This window comes from Tauraco erythrolophus, chromosome Z (assembly GCF_009769465.1).
Source record: "Tauraco erythrolophus isolate bTauEry1 chromosome Z, bTauEry1.pri, whole genome shotgun sequence".
In the NCBI taxonomy this organism is placed as follows: domain Eukaryota; kingdom Metazoa; phylum Chordata; class Aves; order Musophagiformes; family Musophagidae; genus Tauraco; species Tauraco erythrolophus.
Genome location: NC_141496.1, coordinates 34,645,724 through 34,670,208, shown reverse-complemented (window position 1 = coordinate 34,670,208; position 24,485 = coordinate 34,645,724). Strand labels below are relative to the sequence as shown.

General features: G+C 40.1%; 1 protein-coding gene across 1 annotated transcript in view; it reads right to left on the bottom strand.

Moving 5' to 3' along the window:
• The window catches only part of MCTP1 (multiple C2 and transmembrane domain containing 1), a 290,613-nt gene that overhangs the window by 126,207 nt on the left and 139,921 nt on the right, over positions 1-24,485 (bottom strand). Inside the window, exons 6-8 of the mRNA XM_086628677.1 lie at positions 23,009-23,047; positions 8,049-8,219; positions 4,299-4,429 (exon numbers count right to left, since the gene is read on the bottom strand). Of these exons, the coding sequence (XP_086484803.1) occupies positions 4,299-4,429; positions 8,049-8,219; positions 23,009-23,047 (341 nt within the window). The remainder of the gene's footprint in view (positions 1-4,298; positions 4,430-8,048; positions 8,220-23,008; positions 23,048-24,485) is intronic.

Genomic DNA, 24,485 nt, shown 5'->3' with positions numbered 1-24,485 from the left:
TCAGATCTTAGTGTTACCTACATAAACCTCCTGCAGTATATGTTTTTAATCACCGGAGTACATTGACTCAATACGGAAGAGAAATTATATACTCATAGCAAAAATGTGTGAATATTAAACGTAATCAAACTGAACAATCTACACACAGATATATGTATTTCTACCTATGACTAACACTACTCATGCAAGTCCACATGCTTATTCGAAGGCAAGAAGGCTGCCCCTGTGGCTTTAGCTGCTGTGGCTTTCCAAAAAAAAAACTTCTAGACCTCATGCCTTTGGTCCTGGAATGCTGTGGGTTTTTTTAAAATGTGATATTCAGAAGAACACCAGAATTTAAACTCCTGCATGATGAAGCTCAGTTCTGGTCAAGTCCACTGTCTCCTCATTCAAATCAGCATATGATCAGAAAGGTGTTTTCCTCTAAGTTTTTGTATGAGGCCTTTTTCCAGGCTTTTGAAATGCCAAAAAAAAAAAAAAAAAACCTGAAAGGGTTCTAGGATTTGGGGTTTTTAGAGTATTCTAAGAAGGATGTTCACAAGGTGCTACATCCTTTAAACTTCCATGGAGAATGCACACAACTCAAATGAATTTTACAAACACATTATGCTCAAAATTAAGAACGGAAATCAATCAGTCAGCATCTCATTTCAAGAACCGCCATCCTGAATGTGCCAGGGCACCAAGATGAAGATGGAGCTTTACGCTAGCTCTGTGATGGACATATCTTTCTTCTTCTCTGAATTAGGATGCCATGCTGTCACTCTCATCCTCTTAATATCTTCCTCCCTCTTACAAGTCACCCCTTCCGCTTCCATCCTCTCCCTGTTGCACCACTCCAAAGCCAGAATGTCACTTCCACGTCTTCAGCCCTCTTGAGTATCTTTCCTTCACCTCCCTGCCCTCAAGAAGGGATGGCCAGCCCATGCCTCGCAGTTTGAGCACACACGCCATCGCCACCTGGTCACGTTCCCAGCTTCGTCCTGGCCCTTACTGTGTGCTCCAGCCTAACGAGTTCGATGACACAAGCGCAGCCCACAGAAGTCTATGTTCCTGATTTCTCACTTCTTGTATTTCACTGAAGTGCAGCTGAGACAAGAGTATCATTCCAGGATGACAATGTTCCACTTTGGAATAAAATTTTCAAGTTACAGAGCTTAGCACAGTAAGAACACACCAATTCATGGGGGCTTCCTGTGCTGATTTCCAGGAGGAGCCTAGCGTTTGTCCCTTCAACTTCTCACCCGTTGACCTCATTCTCCTACAGCCAGCCCAGTTGGGAATCGCTGGAACAGATTTAGGGACGGCACTCTTCAAAGGGATCCTCTGGCAAAGCAGCTCGGTCAATGATTACTTCACATGGGAAATTCTGCTGACCTTCAGCCGTGCTCTGCAAGCAGATGAATATGGAGGACACGAAGAGCCAACACTGTGGATGGGAGGTGAGAACTGCTCCTGAAACAGACTTTTTCTTCTGGTTTCTCAGTTTGCTCTGCTGTTTCTCTCAATGAGTAGCATCTCTTCAATCAAGTATGGCTTCTCTCTAACCATACTTTGGCCAGGCAGAACATCTTCAAGAGGTAATTGTTTTCATTTACATTTAACAAAAATATTCATACACAATGTAACAGCTACTGCTTGCACATTATTCAAGAAAGTGGGAAGATCACAGTAAGATGAAAGGGATTACTCTCCACCACTGACCAATGCTAGAATACTATCAGGAATTCTTTTGTTTTTCTCCAACAGCCTCATTGTCACTTTTCTTGGAACCTGAATCAGAACAGTCAACTCATTACATGTGCCTTGAGAGCCACAGAGCACAACTCAGTCGTGCTTTGCAAAATTAATATACATTTAGCAAACCGCGCACACGCGCACAGAGCGAGTCCATAGTGTCTGTACCAAAGCATTTACAGCTTTTAGAGGTGGCCTCAAAATCAGGAACTGGGGAAGAGAGGTCAATGTAAAGTGGAGCTGTCAGGTGTCGGTGATTTTTATCCACAGTGACTGGAAAAGAGTATCAGGGAGGGGGAATATTAAGACCTATTTTTGTATTCAGATTGAGCTTGACAAGTGACAAAGTTTTTCATGGAAATCTTCATGGAGAGGAATTCGTTTGCAGGTTGCATTACCCAGAGATAAGGTACCAACAGAAGGTGAAATGAGTGTCTGAAAGGACAAACTGAAGAGGGATTATAGGTACAATGACAGGTCACAAAAATCAAGTGCAGCAAGATTTTGGAAAAAACATCATGATTTTTTAAAAATCAGTTATACACTGCAGAAACATGACAGATTATCTTTGTTCAAGGAGTAACTTTTTTGGTACATACAAGAATTCTATCCCTTTTGGAAAGTGATAGAAAACAAAACAAAACATTGCTATCCCACCGAAAAACACTAAGGGCTTCAAGCATTCTTCTTAGAGAGAAGCTTTGTCATGCTATCAGAGTTTTTGGGCCTCAATAAAATGTAGAAATCATTTGTTACTTGCATTAATAGCATGCAGTTACTGAAAAGAAACAGATACACACTGAAGATGTACAACTTTTGTAGGTATCTGAAAAGCTACCTAAGCAGCTAATTTGTTTGAAGCTACAAATTTTCCTTCTCTAATTTCTCTATCATATTCTTATTTAAGTTTCAAGTGCCTTGCAGCAAAAGCGGTGTCTTATTTTATGCAATGTTCTTAAAAAGGCTTTATAATTAGTGGTAACAGTAGCAACATAAGTGCTGCTTTGATGACAGTGTTCTAAAAAATCACACATGAAATCTCTGAATCTCACTATCTTTTGGGCAAGAAGGTTCAAGTTAAGCAGAAAATAGGAATGACTTCCCAAGCTATATCACGTATTGACATAGGATTAAATTATATGTTACTTCAGAAAAATAGTTATTGTTACCATATGCGTCGACTGAAATTAAGCAAGGGAAAAATTACAATGTAAACTTCAAATATAAACATATCAACCCATCCATAGGGTATCATCATATCAAATGAAATCCTACTGTGTATAGTCTTGAAAAGTGGCTTTGTCCATTATTAAAGCTGTTTGCTTGCCACAGATTCTGTATGTGTTCTGAGTTTCCACTATTTATGGTAGGAAAGAAACACACAATATTATCCCACTGATCTAATTTGATAAAGAAAGCCATTACCCTAAATGGAACAAGAGGGAGGAAAAGGTTAGTAGAAACATAACTGCATCGATGACAAAAAGTGCATGGCTCAGTCTGTGAGATTTCCATTCCTGATTTTAACTACCAAAAAAAGTAATTCTGCTAGTTACTAGTATCAATGTCCTAGAGAAAGCACCTACAACCAGTATTCTAACAAAAAAAAAACCACCCAAATTTACAGGATTAATAAGAATTACTACTATTATGAATGTACGGATATCAGTTAAAGTAAGACATGAACAAACATAGAATCATAGAATGGTTAGGGTTGGAAGGGACCTTAAAGATCATCTAGTTCCAACCCCCCTGCCATGGGCAAAGAAATCCTCCACTACACCAGGCTGCCCAAAGCCTCATCTAACCTGGCCTTGAACACTTTCAAGGATGGGGCATCTACAACTTTTCTGGGCAACCTGTTCCAGTGCCTCAGAACACCTGAGCTTTCAGAACAGAACCGCCTTTGTACAGTATCTTTAAGCACCAGACAGTTTTTTCCTGTAGCTAACAGCTAATGCAATTGTTAAAAACCATTAGCATCTATCTTCTTCCTACACAGTACAAGGGAGCATAACTACACAAACGTGTATAATTTCTTGAACTCTAAGACAGATCCCAAAGATTCACTTTTCCTGAAAATAAATCAGGCGAATGATCTTATTTATTTGCCCCAAAAGCTGTGTGTAGTCCTTCAAAGCTCTCATTTCATTTACCAAACAGATTAAAAAATAAGTACATAATTTTGGTCTTATGCACTTATTACAAGTCACACCAGTTATTTCTCCTTCAGGCTGTATGCTGCCGTATGGAACTTCCCGCATCTTGATTATTGCTCTAAATGAGGGGGTTTTATTCTGGAAAACCCAAATCTATCCATTGGTAAAAGCTGCCACCTACTGGTCAATGAAAATTATTTTACACTGTCAAAGAAAAGAATTACATCAATGCAGCAAACTGTACTGGTACTTTGTAAAAAATCCTTCCCCACTTTTTTTTTTAAAAAAAAAAAAAAAATAAAGGCAAGAACAAATGGTCATAAGAAATAGTTTCAACAGCAAGGCTCATTTTAATCATCTGCTCTCGTCCCCAGGGAACAAGAAGGCTGTAATTGCACAAACCTGCCAATAAAATCATCCTTTTTGCCAGCATCTTTGTCCCACACGGTAATATCAATAATTCCACCTCGTTCTTCATAGAGATGAAAGTCAAACTGCTCCCTCCACTGAGGATTCAAAGTTTTTGGCACAATCTGAAAGGAGAGCAAAAAGAAAGCCATATTTCATTGTGCAGGCATACACTTTCTTGAATTCTAAATTTGATCTTTAGAGTCCGTTCAGGAAGTTTTTTATATTTGCAGTATGAGTATCTTAAGCAGTGAGAATTAAAAAACAGGAATTAGAGGAGACTACTGGCCACCTCTCTCATGCCTCTTTGACACAACAGCAACCTCCAAAATCCTTCAACCTGTCACCTTCAAAAGCCTCCTGAACAAAGGATTTACCCTGGGAATGGATCCATTTTTCTGTAGAATAATTATGCCCTCTCTTGAGTGACAGTTAGCTGCAAAGTTATGTGTCTGAGCCTAAAGGAAAACAAAGCATCTGCAAGGACAAGTAGATGGTGACGGTAAGTATTTAAACAGAAACAATATTATCATGTCCTCTTTCACCACCTGCAGTAATATTGGGAGAAAAAATGATACTACGGTTTACTTTTTCACACAGAATCACACAGAATGTTAGGGACGGGAAGGGACCTCAAAAGATCATCTAGTCCAAACTCCCTGCCAGAGCAGGACCACCTAGATCAGATCACACAAGAACGCGTCCAGGCGGGTTTTGAACATCTCCAGAGAAGGAGACTCCACAACCTCTCTGGGAAGCCTGTTCCAGTGTTCTGTTACCCTTACTGGGAAGAAGTTCTTCCTCATGTTTAAGCGGAACCTCCTATGTTCCAGCTTATATCCATTTCCCCTTGTCCTGTCATTGGATGCCAGTGAGAAGAGCCTGGCTCCATCCTCATGACAGTCACCCTTTACATATTTATAAACATTAATGAGGTCCCCCCTCAGTCTCCTCTTCTTCAAGCTAAAGAGATCCAGCTTCCTCAACCTTTCCTCATAAGGGAGATGCTCCACTCCCTTAATCATCTTTGTGGCCCTGCGCTGGACTCTCTCAAGCAGTTCCTTGTCCTTCTTGAACTGAGGGGCCCAGAACTGGACACAATATCCCACATGCGGCCTCACCAGGACAGAGTAGAGGGGGAGGAGAACCTCTCTTGACCTACTAACCACACCCCTTCTAATACACCCCAGGATGCCATAGGCCTTCTTGGCCACAAGGGCACATTGCTGGCTCATGGTCATCCTGCTGTCCACCAGGACTCCCAGGTCCCTTTCCCCTTGTGCTGTTCCCCAACAGTTCAGTCCCCAACTTGTACTGGTACATGGGGTTGTTCTTACCCAGATGCAAGACTCTACACTTGCCCTTGTTGTATTTCACTAAATTTCTCCCCACCCAACTCTCCAGCCTGTCCAGGTCTCTCTGAATGGCAGCACAGCCTTTAGGTGTGTCAGCCACTCCTCCCAGTTTAGTGTCATCAGCAAACTTGCTGACCATGCACTCTATTCCCTCATCCAAGTCATTCATGAATGTGTTGAACAATACTGGTCGCAGTACTGACCCTTGAGGGACTCCACTGGATACAGGCCTCCAACTGGACTCTGTCTCACTGACCACTACTCTCTGGCTTCTATCCTTCAGCCAGTTCACAATCCACCTCACTATCTGATCATCCAGACCACACTTCCTCAGTTTAGCTGCGAGGATGCCGTGGGAGACTGTGTCAAAGGCTTCACTGAAATCAAGATAGACCACATCCACTGCTCTACCATCATCCACCCACTGGGTGATGTCCTTATAAAAGCCTATCAGGTTTGTCAAGCACGACTTCCCCTTAGTGAAGCCATGCTGACTGCCCCTAATGACCCTCTTATCCTTGATATGCCTAGAGACAGCACCAAGGATAAGTTGTTCCATTATCTTTCCAGGGATGGAGGTGAGGCTGACCGGTCTATAGTTACCTGGGTCTTCCTTCTTGCCCTTTTTGAAGACCGGAGTGACATTTCCTTTCCTCCAGTCCTCAGGCACCTCTCCCGTTCCCCATGACTTAGCAAAGATGATGGCGAGTGATCTGACAGTGGTCTTTTTATGGAATAATTTTTTTTTCCAAAACTGTATGTTACTTCCTTTCCTTTGCAACTCAAGATGAAAGCAACGTTGCCCATCATTTTCAGCCCCATTACTTCTGACAAAAGAAATCCACGTACACCTGACCATGCTCTGCAGAACAGAAAGCTTGCAGGATTTCTATCATAATACAAAAGCAGCAGTCACAGGAGTCACACCCATCCGGAGCAACAATGGAAACAGGCCAGTACCTTCCTTATGAAGCAATTGCTACTTTCCATGTCCACCAGTTCTACTGGCTTAAAAAAATGGAGAAATCAGAGAGGATCAAAATGCAGAAATGCTATGAAAATTTTAAGTCACAAAAACATGAAGTTTGAGTTCTTCTAATTTCAGATTAAGAGGCTCTAAGGTGGGCTCAGAGGTCTGCAAACGTGGCACCTCAATGCTCCTGGCCTCTTCCTCGCTCTGCCCTTCACCTGGCTATGAAAACCACACAGGCTATTGTGGCCTTTGAGAGATGAATGTCATGTGCATCATTGGCAGTCCCAGCATCCTCCATAAATAGCAATTATCAAACCAATATGGATCAGGGAAACAAAAAATAATAGCAAGAAAGCCAAGCAAGTCTCCACAATCATTTTCTCCCTGATCAATCCTCTCTACCTGTTAATCTCATACGCATACAAAACTGAGGAGAAGGACTTGGGGGTGTTGGTTGATGAGAAGCTCAACATGAGCCAGCAATGTGCGCTGGCAGCCCAGAAAGCCAACCATATCCTGGGCTGCATCCAAAGCAACGTGGGCAGCAGGTTGAGGGAGGTGATTCTGCCCCTCTACTCTGCTCTTGTGAGACCCCCCCACTGCAGTGCTGTGTTCAGCTCTGGGGCCCCCAACATCAGAAGGACATGGAGCTCTTGGAGGGGGTCCAGAGGAGGCCACGAAGATGATGCGAGGGCTGGAGTATCTCTCCTATGAAGACAGACTCAGAGAGTTGGGGCTGTCCAGCCTGGAGAATAGAAGGCTCCAGGGTGATATTATAGCAGCCTTCCAGTACTTAAAGGGGGCCTACAGGAAAGCTGGAGAGGGACTTTTGACAAGGGCATGTAGTGACAGGACAAGGGGCAGTGGCTTTAAACTGAAAGAGGTTAGATTGGATATAAGGAAGAAATTCTTCACTCTTAGGGCAGTGAGGCACTGGAACAGGTTGCCCAGAGAAGCTGTGGCTGCCCCATCCCTGGAAGTGTTCAAGGCCAGGTTAGATGAGGCTTTGAGCAACCTGGTGTAGTGGAAGGTGTACCTGCTCACAGCAGGGAGGTTAGAACTAGATGATCTTTGATGTCCCTTCCAACCCAAACCATTCTATGATTCTAAGATTCTAGGGTTTAATGAAACATGTTGTAAGGACACAATGAGGAAAGTGAGAATATAAGCACTTACATGGAAAATCAGGTGTGCCTCCCTGCCACCCTGCATTTTTCAGTGCTACATTTTTCCCCATATAGGAATATTTTTGCTTACAATGAAATTTAAAAAAGACATCTAAACAAATGTCCAGATGCTCTGACAGCTAATTAATACAACTATAAATCTCCATCACTATTTAAATAGGCACACAAGGCAAAAAAAGAACACCAACAGGAACAAAGCATTTCAAACACAGGTCACAGCTAAAATTACCTTGCTCTTGTACTTCTGATGCCCCAACCGGAACTTCACATAAGGATCACTTAGTCCATTTGCATCCATTGCCTTAAGTTCACGACCTTCTATTAAGGTAACACTAACTATCCCTCTCCATAGCTGAGATTTTCTGTGCAGGTCTGAGAGACGTAAGCTCTGGGTCTGAAACTTTAGGGAAATAAAAACATAGATTTAGTAAAAATAATTCCAAAAATTTCCCTGCATTTTAATGCACCATGTTATGTAAATATGAGTGTAAAATAACCATCTTAAACCACTCTGAAGCTATTTGACAGTGCATAATTAAACTGTATTATAAAGAATTTCTTGGAGAGAAACAAAACAGTGACAGATACGCAGGTAACATCACATGTTGGTTTTGAAGAAGCAAGCAGAACAAATGCTACTTAAGGAAATGTTCCGAAGGCAAAAAAAAAAAAGTGTTTTTTCCTGCTTCACTTCTGCCTCTGCTGATAAAACTAATATTACAAATAAATGTTACGAAACCTCTTATATTAGTAGCATATGATTGAATGAACATGAACAAACGCTAAAATAAACATGAAAAACAGTGAGAAGATGAAACTTCCATCAAAATAATATAAATCCACTATGAAAATCATGGACCAAGGAAAAACAAGTCAACAAACTGTGCACATGGCAGCTATCTCAGCCTCTAAAATGACGTAGTGTTCTCAGAAACACCAAGGAAAACTGAATTAAATACCAACACTTCAGTTCTAGAGTTTCAAAACGAGACGTTGCAGAGCCTCTGATCAGAACTGTGGGGAAACTATGATCTCTCAGCCCCTGACTTTGCAGTTTAAAAGAAAATTCACAGGCACACACACAAAACCAGATGGCCACAGCATTCATCAATGAACTCCACCGGGTATGGGAGAGTGGTGGGTTTATAAATTTGAGAAACTTAAAGTCAGCTCCAGCTTGTCCTGAGCTACTGAGGGTACGAGGTACTGCCAGGGGGCTCCAGAAATGGGAAATCACATTCACACTAGTGAGGAAAACGCGTCTTGGGTGCATCTGAGGAGCAAGGTTGCCAAAGGCTCTCCCTTTTAGTCTGAAATTGTATCCATTCAAGGTTACCTTATATAAAATCAGGACACTAGATGGTTAAACAGTATTCAAACTCACAAATTACTCTTTCTAGAAATCAAAAAACCCCATCTCTACACGGATACTCAGCTGTAAATACATCAAATATACATGCATTTCCCTTATTATGGGATGTAATTTGGGCAACAAAAGCTTGCTGAGCTCAGCAGCCCTCCATAAAATAAAACTATGTTGCGTGGTTGGCTTCACCACTTGCATACCTCCAGCATCTCTGTTAGAGGTTTTCAGCACAAACTTGGTTTGAGTCTTTCAGAAGGTAAACAGCTACGCAAGTGCCCAGGGCAGGAATTTTACTTTATTTCCCAGAAAAGAGTATTGAAAGTACACTGGAGTATAATCACTGGATCATAATCTGCCCTCACCAGACTCTAGAGAGAAGTGTGATACACGAGGACTGTGGCCACTGGGGTTGGAACAAATCTGAAAAATACACTTTTAGCAGTACTTCAGATATCATATTGGCATATGTTTATAGTTTCTAATGGCTATTCATTCCAACGAGTGTATTTCACTGTATTTATTAAAGATTTCCTGTAGTGAAGGATTTGACTGCAGAGAAACTTCTCCCAAAAATTATTTCCCTAAAAGCAAACAAGGAACTGCAGACTTCAGCTGAGAAGTGGAATAACCTGTAACTTAACCTGTGACATGAAGAAGCAGTGGGACAGCAGAAAGCAGAAACTCTACAAAAAGTAGTGGGAAATTCAGTTGCCAGAAAATATTTCATTTACAACATGGGAACATTATTAAACTCCATTAATCTTAGCACAAATAGTCCTTCGTCGGGTGTATATAGTCAACACTGCCAAAGACTCGTCCTGTGAAGAAGTGGTAATTTTTTTTTCTTGTTCCTGTCACTTAGAAGGTTTAGAGCAAAAGACAGACTGAATAGTAAATAACCAAAACTGACTCTGCCCTGAACATAAGGCGATACAGAAAGAAGAGACAAGGCCCATTTAGGAAGATATTTCATACTAGGATAGAAGTAGTGGTTAGCTGAGACTTATTTTGGCAAAGAATACATAGCTGTTGGGGTTTTTTTTTAAGAGTTGAGTGGGAATCCAAATGATTTCCAGGCTACTATCATGGAAAATAACCATGAGTTTGCATTTACAACTCTCTTAAAGTAAAGCTTAAGCATAACTGCATAGCTCTCTACTTCACTAATCACAAATGAGGCAGTGAACCATTTAGAGAGCATACTTGATCTAAAATCCGTATTTTCAATGGCTCTTAAAATAATTTGCTGCATTAGAACAGCTGCCACCACATAAAACCTGCTGATTTTTTATGACCAGTAAGGAGTTTCATCAAGGAGGTAATTTACATACAAGGTGGTAAGGCAAGATCTGCACAGCCACGCACAGACAGCAGTTTACAAAAGCCAGGTAGAAATCCTGTGTTGCTGGGGAAAGCCCTTTTGGGTCAGAGCCAGATCTCAGGGTCTTTGCAAAGCTCCTCACAGAGCCCAGCAGTACGTTGAACAATAGGGAAGCTGCAGAGTCTACATCTCAGTCCAGCTGGCTGGAGTTAAAGCCATTAAGATTTCCTGGACATGAAAGGCATGGGCTATGTGGTCTTCTCCAGCAAGAATAACTCTCAACTGGTATTTTTCTTGTTTCCAAGCAAGACTGAACGGTATCTGAACAGATATCTAAAACACACTTTCCTTCCAGTCAAAGTCATCCTTATCCTTAGAAATTACAGATAATAATCTCTAATTTCCTATCATTTTCTTGTGGGAAGTAAGATAAATAAATATGAATGTTTAGCTTTCAATTCAAATTCAACAAAAAAAATAATAGATGAAAGAATGGGAAGATAAGACTGGTTTCACATTTTAGAGTTCTTCCCTTACGAAGTTCATTTCACAGTGTGAGACAGGTACATCATTTCTAGGTAAGTTCTTAGGTATCTAAGCAACGTTCTGTAATCCATCCCACAGTGAGTTCGTTACAAAGTCAGAAGGGAAACTGTGAAAGTAAAACAAAGAAATGAGCACAGATCTTTGCAAATATATCATATGAAGGAATATTTCTCAGGAGTAATTCTTAGGCAACTTGTCTCCCTCAGAAAGCAGGTGGCACATTTTGCATTCTGGCTTCACTCTTCAGCCACAAACAGACAAAAACATGAAGAAACTGCACGGCTTTTAATTTCTCTGGGAATAGGTGGTAAGTTATATGTTTCATACTATTCCATCTGAAATTGGCCATACCGTCTATACAATACCACAATTTGGAAAGAAGCAAGGTCAAGATCTCAGGCCACAACTGACTGTCATTAAAGTGGGATTATTATTCACATTCTTGTGCATTTATATGCAGGCACGGGCACCCCCATCTGCCATGTTCTAAACCAAAAAAAAAAGGAGGGGGAAGGAAAAAAGCAAAGAAGTTGCAGCCTGCATACTGTGAAGCTTTCTCCCTCTCTTTTCCCTGAAGGAAATTAAAATTAGACTTCTGAAAAGGAGTCTTTCTTATCAAAGGACACTCAAAGCTGCCTGTAAAAGAAAAGTTAACTTTTTTTTTGCAAACTAGCATTTTCTTACACAATAAAATCAGTTTTTATTTCTGTTCCACCTGTTCTATCTAAATGTAGGGCAGTGAGAGGTCTAGAGATGTCAATAGCAGAAAATACCCAGAACTGTGTACTCTATTAGATATGATTAATATAGTTGGCCAAATACAACGTCAGAGCTGAAAGATGACCATACAACATGGGTTCATGTTCCGTATCGCTAGGCAACACTACTGGGTGGGAAACCAACTAGGATTAGTCAGAATCTGGTCATCATTCCCAGGTTCATCAAGACCACGTTCTTGATGAGTGCCTTAGTTGCCACAACTTTATTGTTACTTTTCTCAAAAGAAGAGATGCCTTTAGTAAGTACTTTTGAAAATCCCGTAAGTATTTAAGTTTATCTTTGGGTACCTAATTGATCTTTGAAACTCCAGCCCACAACGAGTTGGAGAAATCCCACGATCTGTCCTCTCCCAGCCTGACCTCACATCTTCATTGATCTGTCCTCACATCCAGTGAAGCATCACCTCTCTCACTTGCACATGCCTCTGCCCATGCAAACAGACTCTGCTTTTACTAAATCTCCTCCTTGTTTCACACACCACTAGGACACACTCCTCCTCCTCTCTGTCCTTGAACACAAAATCTGTTGTTCGAAAATAACTGAACAATATATAGAAATAGAACAGTGTGCCATGAACTCATTTAAAAAAAAAAAAAAGTTTTAAAAAGCAAACGAACAATGCAGCAACATATCCTAAAGAGGCATCTCTATCCAAAGAATTACTTCAGCTTAGAAGCTTTAAATAAAACACCAATCAAGAAAATAATGAAAGAATGTATGAGAGAATGATACTCCTCTCCATTGCTGAGCAGAGGCCAGACGTACAAATACAGCACAGTGAATCAAAGCCAGTGTTGTAAATGATTGCTGCAAACTCAGTAAACAGAACTATTCTCCCTCCGTTTCTAGGACGCTTGCATGGCTTTGATAAAACACTTAAAGATTGAGAATGTCAATAGACACAGCTGCTACTTCTACATACCTTGTCTGCACGATGAAAAAAATCAAGGGGCAGTCATATGCTTTTCCTCTGTTAGAAACTACACAAAGTATTGTTGTGTCCCTTGACTATCTTGCAGAAGTCATCAACATGTAGACACTGAGCTACAAAAATGCCTTCACTGGCATCATGACGATTCCTCTTTGATGTCTGCTTGTTGTGACGGTGCACGTCTTAGAAACGGACTACTACTGATCATTACTGCAATATGAAGCAACATTTCCCTTATCTTCCTATCAACTGTATTTTACATTTTAGGATATTTTAATTCTAGGTGAAGCTAATCTAAACTTCTGTAGTCAAGAAGTTTACACTGCCCTATACCCTGTGTGTTTTCAGTATGACTGCCACGATAAATCCCGTTTAGGATCCTTCCTCCAGCAACTCGATATTGTCACAGTGGTAGCAACCTTGGTGAGACTACAATATTTGTAATACGAGCTGATACTTTTTTAGCATTTCCCGCATTTTTGTGGTTTGCTAAATCCAACAATTGTGCATTCTACTGAAGTGCACTTGCTGCAGCCAGCTGAGGTGTAACGTGATGAAAGCTGTGACTCTATTAAGCACTCGCTATGACTTGGATTTTCTGGAAAAGGGTGGAATTTTTATATGAGACAACGGTGTGCTGGCAGGAGTTGTCAGAGAGGCTGTGTCAGTATGATCCTAACCTTCACCCCTGTCTTCCTCCCAGCAACACTTCACGGAAAGGGATCAGGTCTCCTGATGAACCTGTTACTGCCCAGGATGACCAGTGGCACCACGATCCTAACGCCGACGTGAATGTGAGACACAGAATGACAGTGGCCACCGAGACTTGACGGAAGCTCCCTGTACTTTTGGAATTGCAGGCATGAACCCAGAATACCCGTCACCAAAATGCTACTCTGCTGTTTTGATTGTTAACAGTATCAGCTGTTATCACTCACATACGAGTAATGCAAATATCAGCCTCACCAAATATTTGCATAATTTTTATAACCAGATGTCTAACAGACAGATGTATCTATTCTGACGTTTTTCACTTCTATTCCATTATTTAGTAGCTTTCCATCAAGCACTATTTACAGCCGATAAACTGACATCTAGAACCTCACGGCTTACCAAAGCAAATATTTTCTCGGTCTTAAAAGATTCTCCTTAAAATCCCAAATCCAACAATTCTACCTTCTATTCTGAAATTCAATAGAGTTTTGGTTGAAAGATTCTGGCTGGAAGCTTGAAAAGACTGCAAATTCCTTCATTTAAGAAATATCATACAATTCTATGCTTCTGCTTGTTTTTGCAATCCTTAGACTATGATTTGCTATTTCCAATTTTATTCTCTCCTCAAGAGGCAGTAAAAAAGCATTTGTTTTGATTTTAAAACACAAAAAATAAGACTTCATAAGACGTTTGATATTAGGAAAGGTAAATCAGGAGTCATTGAAATGAAATATTTTGAGTTGGGTATAAAAGCATCAGTTAGTAAGGGCATAGCTTTTAGCACTTTAGTTTGTGCAACTGGAACACACATATTTTTAGAAAAACTTCTGAAATAATTTACAAAACCAGTCAACGGTTGGAAGACGAAAGCTTTACATTTTGCTGTCCATTTTTGTTTAAAATGTTCATAACACTGTGGTTTTCCTTTTTAAAGCATATGCAAAAATTTCTAAAGCTCAATTAAAGTAAAAATAGTTATCTAGATGCAAATTAAAACCACTGTAATTCCCTTGCTTTAGGCTTTTTTATCACCAATTGTAATTAATCAGAAGTAGCTTCCCAGTTATTACTTTGGGATGATAACATATTTTTACTCTTAGTTTATACAGAACCTGTTGCAACTCCATTTAATTTATCTTAATTTCTAGGAAGAATGGACCTTTGGTTCCAATTGATCAAAATCACACTAAAACAGTTCATCTCATATTAATAGTACAAATTAAGGATATTAATACATTTTAGTGCATGGTAGTTTTCCCAGTTCTAAACTTATTATCGATAACAGGAAACAGAAGAGAAGGTATAAGCGAAGAGAAGGTGACATCTTATCTTTTCCTCCAGATTTTACTGTGACTTGACAGAGAAAAGCAGACAATAAATACCTTTTCCCCTACTATGTTTGGCTAAAGATGCCAAACCATTTGTTCCTCTACTTGTCCTTAAATTAAAGCACTCAAAAGGTTTTTCTGATGTTTTCTTAATGTGCCATTAATATAGAAAGTTTAACATGGAGCCTGATCGTCTTTGAACTCAATTTCATGGCAATTCATCCACAGATGTGAAAAGGGCAGGAGTAGACCCTTATTCAGATGAAAATAATTTTCAGTGAAATGAGCATTTCTGACACAGTTGTCTCTCAGTATTCTTTGGCTAAAAGGTACTGTTTTCATTAAAATACCCTTGCTTAAATAGTTCTAGTTACATAGGAAAATATGAGCTAATCTTATTTCTTTGCATAAAAATTGTGAATAGAGGCAGTGAGTATATTAATTAGTTGTCCAGGAATGCAGGATTTGTTGAAATAAACTATTTACATGGAATAGCACCTCACTCATCCTCTAGCTGAGCTGATCAAAAATTTTCCAGATAAAAAACTTACGACAGGAAATGCTGTTCACAGAAAATCAAACCCGTGTGAGAACATGCCAATTTAATCTTTTTTTTCTTTTTTCAAATGAGGACTATAGAATCTCAGAATGGTTAGGGTTGGAAGGGACCTTAAAGATCTATCCATCATATTTCAGAAGTCGTGGCAATCTGGTGAAGTTCCCAATTATTGGAAAAAGGGAAACATAACCCCCATCTTTAAAAAGGGGAAAAAAGAAGACCCAGGGAACTACAGGCCAGTCAGTCTCACCTCTGTGCCTGGCAAGATCATGGAGCAGATCCTCCTGGCGACTATGCTAAGGCACATAGAAAACAAGGAGGTGACTGGTGACAGCCAACATGGCTTCACCAAGGGCAAATCCTGCCTAACTAATTTGGTGGCCTTCTATGATGAGGTTACGGCATTGATGGATAGGGGAAGAGCAACTGACATTGTCTACCTGGACTTATCCAAAGCATTTGATACTGTCCCACACGACATCCTTGTCTCTAAACTGGAAAGATGTGGTTTTGATGGATGGACCACTCGGTGGATAAGGAATTGGCTGGATGGTCGCACTCAAAGAGTTGTGGTCAACGGTTCAATGTCCACGTGGAGGCCTGTGACGAGTGGTGTTCCTCAGGGGTCGGTACTGGGACCAGTGCTATTTAACATCTTTGTTGGAGACATGGACAGTGGGATCGAGTGCACCCTCAGCAAGTTTGCAGATGACACCAAGTTGTGTGGTGTTGTGGACACGCTGGAGGGAAGGGATGCCATCCAGAGCAATCTTGACAGGCTGGAGAGATGGGCCTGTGAGAACTTCATGAAGTTCAACAAGGCCAAGTGCAAGGTCCTGCACGTGGGTCGGGGCAATCCCATGCACAAGTACAGGCTGAACGGAGAGTGGATTGAGAGCAGCCCTGAGGAAAAGGACTTGGGAGTGCTGGTGGATGAGAAGCTCCACATGAGCCGGCAATGTGCACTGGCAGCTCAGAAAGCCAACCATATCCTGGGCTGTATCAAAAGGAGCGTGGCCAGCAGGTCGAGGGAAGTGATTCTGCCCCTCTACTCTGCTCTCGTGAGACCCCACCTGGAATACTGTGTTCAGCTCTGGAGTCACCAGCACAAGAAGGACATGGAGCTACTGGAACGAGTCCAGAGGAAGGCCACGAAGATGATCAGAGGGCTGGAACACCTGTGCTATGAAGACAGACTGAGAGAGTTAGGGCTGTTCAGCCTGGAGAAGAGAAGGCTCCAGGGTGATCTTATAGCAGCTTTCTAGTACCTAAAGGGGGCCTACAGGAAAGCTGGAGAGGGACTTTTTACAAGGGTGTGTAGTGAAAGGACAAGGGGCAATGGCTTTAAACTGAAAGAGGGCAGATTTAGCTTAGATATAAGAAAGAAATTCTTTACATTGAGGGTGGTGAGGTACTGGAACAGGTTGCCCAGAGAAGTTGTGGATGCCTCATCCCTGGCAGTGTTCAAGGCCAGGTTGGATGAGGCTTTGGGCAACCTGGTGTAGTGGAGGGTTTCCCTGCCCATGGCAGGGGGGTTGGAACTAGATGATCTTTAAGGTCCCTTCCAACCCTATATATAAATATATATATAAATATATATATATATAAATAACTTGGTCTGCCAGTGTTAAGACTTTTCATTACCCATCCTCTCTATGATTATCTATAGGATCACTAACTCATCAGCACACTGTCTGGTGAGCACAGCAGCTACCAGGGTTACTATCCAAGTTCACAACCAAGGAGGACAATTGCTGCCTATGAGACAAAAACTCCACTGACATCTTCTCACCTTCAGTTTGGAAGACTTAAATTAATACTGAGACAGAGCTTGATCACTCTCATAATCCTCTCTTGTAAAGTAAGTAAGGAGAAAGGGAAGACGGGTTGAAAACTGATCAAAGCAACCTTAATTTCCAAATTTTTTCCACCCTGAGTGCTTAGGAAAAGATGATTCAGGTGGTGCACCTTCCTCTCAATTTGCATTTGTGTCCAAACCAGTGCTGGTAACATGACAACATTTCGGCTATTGCCGATCAGTGCTTGCACCGCATCGAGGCTTTGTGCTGGCTGGGGTCAGACCTCCACAGACTTGGTAATTTCTCCCATCTTCTCACTATTCATTCTGCTCCATTTTCTGCTCACAGTAAAACTTCATTCCAAATACCACTGTTTTGCTTCCTTTTACACGCTTCTAATCACGAGTATTTGAGCACCCCAAAACTTTCCTCTGAAGTACAGATGGACACACATATATATTTCAAAGCACTATTTTTTCCAGGCTCACTCTAAAACGTGTATATAAATTGTGCCCAAATCACTGTGATATGACATATCCATCTGTGTTGTGGGAAGAGATGAGCTTAATTTGCACCATGGGACTGTTAGACTAGGGAAAAAACCAGCCTTTAATGGAAATGATAGTTAAGCACTGGAACCGACCCTCTGGGGAGGTTGTAGAATATCCATCACTGCAGATTTTTAAGGACAGATTAAACAAACACCTGTCAAACACAGTTTAGCTGTCATTGTTCCCACTTCAGGGTAGGAAGACAGCTTTTCCAGCTGTTAATACTACTTTCTGTCTTTTTCACCCAGGTAGATTTTTCAGTATTCCAGACACTTGAAATCGTGGGAAATGAGCTTTGGTCTGTCCACCAACAATATTTGCCTTGCCATGCGCCTCATCTTCCAGTGACATTGCTGTTATCTTCCAAAGTTCCTTGTCTGGTATTTTTTTTGGCCTCCATCTCTCCTACTCAGCACAGAGAGTTATAAAACTTCATGTGTGCGTTACCTGGTAAGCAAATAGCACCAAAGGAAGTCACTACACTTCACTCTTTTCTGAATTAACCTCCTGTAATCACACAGCCAATTGTACAGCAACAGAGGGAACAGGTGATTTTCACAGAAAAGTCTGCCTGCTCTAAAGAAAGTGAAATGCTCTCTGAGACAGAGCATCCGAAGAAAGGCTTAAGTTAGAGCTTAAGGCTTAAGTTGCAAACAATTAATTGTCAAATGCAGGCAGAAGTACTTGACAACTCTTCAAAAAATGTAAGCTCTGTTTATCTAAAAACTGTAATATTAACTCTTCTAGGGGAGCACCACCTGCAAAGACAACCGTCACTAGAAGGAGGCAAGGACCATAAAACAATTGATATTTTGCAATAAAAGCTCTTTAAAAACCAAAGCAAAACAAAAGCATGCAGGCTCTTCCCCTCTCACATTTCCAGCCATAATCAAGAGAAAGTTTTGATTCTGGCTGGAAAATACATACGTCTACATGTATGTTATATATACCCATAATTCAGTACTGAATTGCAATTACAGCTTCATGACCCCAAGTTTAGTATTTACGTTTTTGATTTTAAAGTTAAATATCACTTCACATTTAAAGTGCTAGAAGCAGTAAGATTTTATCTTTTAAAAATGTTAGTAGTAAAGGCACCGCAAAAGTAACAAAATTTCCCCATTAGAAGCTAAGAGAAGAATGAGGAGAAAGTACTTCATTAAAGAGAACATAAATTTTTACACACAAAAAAAGTAGTGCATTCAAACACTCTCTTCTTTCCTCTCTCATCAGCTTTAGGCTTAACAAAAGAAAATTTTAAGCTATTTTTGACAGCACTGCACTGAACACTACAAAAATTATGAGGAGAATGAGAGTAATATGTGCATTTCTAACTCGATTTTATGCTGCCAACATTTTAATAGGCTTCCTTCTCATAGCCTTTCCTCAGCTATTGATTAAACCTCTGTGCTGCAGAAAATTTGTAAATAAGTCAGAATCGATTTTTTCCTAGTGTTTTCATAACCAGAGGAAAAAGGAGAAAACAACTTCCCCATTTGCCTGCGCTGGCTCATGCTGGAAAAAGCAATCTTTTATTCCTCATCACACAGACAGCTCGCACCTCAAGGATTCTGTAATGGAAATCACTTTGGCAATTAGCACTGTTCATCTCACTGTCAGAAGCAGTGTTGACTATTAGTAAAAAAATTACCTCTCTCGCAAGCTGGGGCTTTTCTGTGCTCCTTTTATACCTAGACCACAACAGCAGTGCTTTACCAAATCAGCCCTGGTATCCAGACAAGAGGGAAATAGGAAGTTTGTTTCCTTCTACCAAAAGAATGAGAGCCATCAGGACAGTCTGCATCTTCAGCAGAAGAATTAACACAAAAAGGAGAACCCGTCCCAAGGGAAAACTTCGGTGGAGGTGGAGAACCAAGGGAGCGCAACAGGTCGGATCCAGACACAGAGAGGAAAGCCATTTTGCACAGGTCAAAGTTTTTCCATTGGCTTTTTAAAAAGAAAAACGAAGCTAAAAATCCCTTTATTTGGTTTAAACGAATGACTGACTGTTCAGATCCTACGAGCACTGTCTTTTTGCTGTAGCACTTGTCGGATAACCACAGAACATCCCTCTAAACCACAGGAACTGCAGTACGGGCACACTGAGGTTATTGAGCAAACATCCGGATCGCAAAAATGCATATGAAACATTGAATAATCCACCTCCATCTTTACTGGAGGTGTAATGCATCTTAGTACAGACGTAGCGGTAGAAACGGAGCTGCCTCGTCTCCCGGACCATGCCACAAACGTCCGACCTGTGAAGCTGTACTCGCTGGCCACCAGTTTGGTTTAAGGCAATACCAAGCTTGTGGTGGATGAAATCAAACAATCAATTCAAAACTAAATGCAAACTGTAACTTCCCAACAGAAGGTTTGTCTTTTTTTAAACAAACAGCTTTGGAGTTTTTTTAATAGCCCACTAGAAGTTTCCTGTCTCTGAAGACAGGAAGTTTTACTTTCCTTTTCACAGAACAAGGATATAAATGTTGTGACTTCAAAGTTGTTTGAACTTCCTTTTTGCTAGATTCAGTGAAAGACGAGTATGCCCTCTGACCTAGACAGCTCAAGGAGTGATCCAGCTCCCATGAATTTTGATTAAGAGTATGTCTAGAATACAGCAAACATGACAGGAAAAGTCAAAAAAAAACCAAAACGACCAACCAAACAGTAACAGAAGAAAAAAAAACTTAACAACAAAAGGAAAAGTGGTGTTGCATTTCTGCAATGCCACTAACAAACCATTACACCACCAGAGCGTTGTAGACACACAGATAGAACACACAGCTGCATTGACCCAGCAATTTCATGAGACCTTAACCTCATCTTTAGCGTGCACAGGAGGAGCAGTATTTGAAGTAGAGACTCAGAATTTGGCCAAATTAATTGTCTGCAAGAACATGAATACCCTAATACCGTAAAAGAGAAGATGAGTTACCGTTCTTTTTACAGCCACTACACATGCCCAAGGAACAATGTGCAAGGAAAGCAGTTCGCCAACACAACCAACGCCAATAGCGGTTTGCGCTCCTATGCCTTAACTTCAAGCTACGTAAGGTACAGAAAGGGTAGGCTTCAAGTGCATAAACTTTAAAAAGTAAAACATACTGTCATAATCTGTAAAAACAAATTCATTTACTACAAGTGCCATTGTAAACGCTCTTTAGAGAGCCAAAAAAGGTAGGTTTAGGAAACTTAATAATGATAGTACTAAATAATTGTAACATTCTGTTTTTTCTCCGCTCTCAGCAGTGTAAGACAAATACTTCCTGAAGAAAAGGGATCTCAAATAGGGCACTTTCTCTATTAACTAATAGTGTTAAGCACCTATTTCTAGACATTTTTTTAAATCTGCAAATAACATCTTATTTAATGTTGGTCATCCTGCATCCTAGAGAACAGGAATTTTTTTGAAGGAATTCTTTGTAAATAAAAGATTTTTAAGTTGTTTTCCTGACAGCAGACCAAAGATTTGGAACTCTGGAATAGCCCCACAAGCCACATGAGCTCCTGTGGTTTCACTGAGATACTTCTGTATGTAAATCACACGCACAACAGTGCATGTAAGATGCTGTACATGCATTACACCTCTAGGTAAAGTTATTACTTCAGCTGAGATAAATGTAGAAAAATGCAATATTTAAAATCTTGCATTTGCTATTTGCCAAATCTTTTGATATGCTGCTTTGCAAAAATGGCAACTACTGAATGAAATGTTATCAAATGAATGTACCAAAGGAGAAGACAGATAAATAATTCACTTGAACAGCTCTGAAGAATTCCCAACTAGCACGTTGTGTCATTCGTTCAGGATTATTGAAGCTCACAGTTGCATCAGTTTGAAATCTGAAGTATGGGAAAGTTCTTAATAAACTAGTTTTACAAACTGCTATCCAACACTTTCAGCCTATCAGGAGCTAATGGATCACTTTCATGATGCAAAACCCCTCTGCCCTTCACCATCCTCACAGCTCTTCATTAGCTCTTCAGAAGTATGAGCATGTTAGGTATTTCAGGAAAAGTTACATGAATCACATGAGAATCAAAATACCACCCATCATCAATTCACCAAGTATCTTTGCATCACAGATTTCAAATAGGAAACAGAGATTGAGTACTGTCCTGCATCACAGAAGCAGACTGTGTGAAAACCCATCCATGATCCCAGAATTATGAACCCTGTTCTATTTTTTTTTTGAAAGGTTAAAAATACTGTGTCAATATTTGCCAGCACGCACTATATACAACATTGTTTATTAATAATCTTCTATTTAAATTGTGCATCAATATGCTAGAAAAGTAAATTACTTTAAAAAATAAGTGAAATCACCCCATGTACCTATTTCATTTTTCTCATTTTAACACCTTTACATGATATTATCTCAAAAAAACCCAGACCTACCACACCAGCTCAAGACTTGAGAAATTTTCTTTCTGTTATTGATTATGGAGTAAGAGGCTTAAAAGTTGAAAGCCTCATGGCAGCATTAGGTAAGAGAAAGAAAAACTACTGAGAAACTATACACATTTTCCTCCTCTTTTTAGAGACACATAAAGGAAAAAGGTAAAAACAGATTATATTCCACTACAGTCAAATTCCTAGTCTTTCCCTACTGGAAAAGAGGACACACTACTCCTTTTTCATCACACGCATGACTCCTAAGGGGAGAAAAGCCAGATACCGAATTTGCCTGAAGAGGCATCTAAAGAGCTGCATGAAGTGGAGACAGAGAATGATTCCTTAAGCATTCTGCTCTTGGAAAGTCTGGCTACGATTGCCATCTGTGCATATCCAGCAATCACAGAAATTTGTCTTTGCGAAGCATCACTGTGAGAACTTCTGGACATAAAAACTCTCATCAGTAAGAGGAGTAAGTAATAGGAAAATGAAAGTTACCCTTTAGCAAGAATTCTTTGTTAACATTAAAAAGTAAGCTTTAAGGAAATTGTTTAGACATGAAAAATTAAAAACTTTCAGACAAAGAACCAGGATTTTTCTCACTTATATGAAGCTACTATATGAATTCAAGATAGGCTAAAATGCTGTAACAAAGTTGAGAGGTTTAATGATTACATCAAAAGCTCAACTGTTTCATGATTTTGATTTGATGAAACACAAAACAATGTCATTAAAACACAATTTGAAGGGGAACAAATCCTATGCCACAAGTTTCCAGTCCTAGATGGCATACTTCGTAAGGCATGCTTGGTAAAGCATCACAGTTCTTCTAAAAAAAAAAAAACAACCAAACAAACAAAAGAAAACAACCAGAAGACCACATGCTAAAAGTTACCTTACTTGATCTTTTCCAACTCTTCCTCATTAGCATTGTCTGAAAATAAAATAGAGCATTTTAATTACCTTTTCTCTGCAATATAGAAAAGGGGGCCAACTGTCTTCAACGGGACAATCCACATTTAACCACCACTACAACTGAAGCAACAACACATACACTCCAGCGACAACTACACAAGACGGAAATAAATAAATCTAGACAACTAGCAGCACTGCTGGCACCCAGGGATACTCTTCTGGGTGGTACGAACGTCTCGTTTCTGGAGACAATGCATTATGTGAAATCGTTTAAAAAAGAAAAAAAAAGAAGAAAGGATTAGATATGCAAATGAAAAAAATGAATATGCCATTACTGATAGTGACTTCGGTCTTGACTGACACTTGAATGATAGTTCTTTTAATATTAATGTACTCTTAAGTTTTTGGAACACTACTGTTTAGCTCACAGGTGTAGCTACGTAGGAGAAATCCTGCACAGGGCTCCTTGGACAACATACATCTATTAAAAAATCCTTAAGGTTACCACTGCTAACTAGTTTCACAGCAGTAAAAATTGCTCCTTGGTTTGATAATTACGCACATGGGATAGAAAAAAATTCATACCTTGACTCTTGAAAAAACCCAAAACACAGTAGCCTTAACCCAACACCTAAACACTATGTAAAACCTTGGCATTGCTCTGACATGGCGGCAGGCAAAGTGTCCACAGACACAGATTCTTAATCATTTAGAGACATACTGGTCAAGACAGATGTGGACGATTTATCTCTAAACACAACAGTTGCTTAAAGCGGTTCTGCGGAAACAGAGAGAAATTAATTTACACAATTTAATAACATTTAGCAGCCTGTTGTTGACACTGAGCAAGCATAGATCAAAGGCCAGTAATCTCCATTGAAACTTTGTAATAAAAAACCACATAATTTTAATTTTTTTATTAACTATTGCAAAAACATTTTCTTTTTCAGATACTGGAAATAAATATTGAAATGCAAACATCTTCCTTGCTATGCAATAAAAGTATTACATGAGGAAAAAATGAAAATGGGAGAAAATACGTGGGGTTTGTATTTTTGAAATATCCAGAAATTCTTCAAATAGACACAGTTTTTTGGGGAGAAGAAAAACAACCTAGCTGCTCAAAAATTTTGAAGTTGTTATGGACAGTAAAAGCCTAAAGGCTCTGCCGTTAAGTTAATGATAATTGTAGCAGTGTGGCTTTGGAAAATGTATATAGACACTAAATGTTTTATGAAGCTGGAGAAAGTCATTTAACTCATTGTTACAAGACAGGTACACAAGAATGAAACAGCTTGAGGCCCACGACAGGCCCTGGAGAAAATCTCTCAGCTCCTGGGTCCTGCCCAGCATAGCACAGCTCCTGCCATCCTTGTGGTTGCTGAATCCTACACAGCTACACATCCGAGCATAAACTTGGCTTCAATGGGCTTCAGACCAGGCTGTGAGCAAGGAGG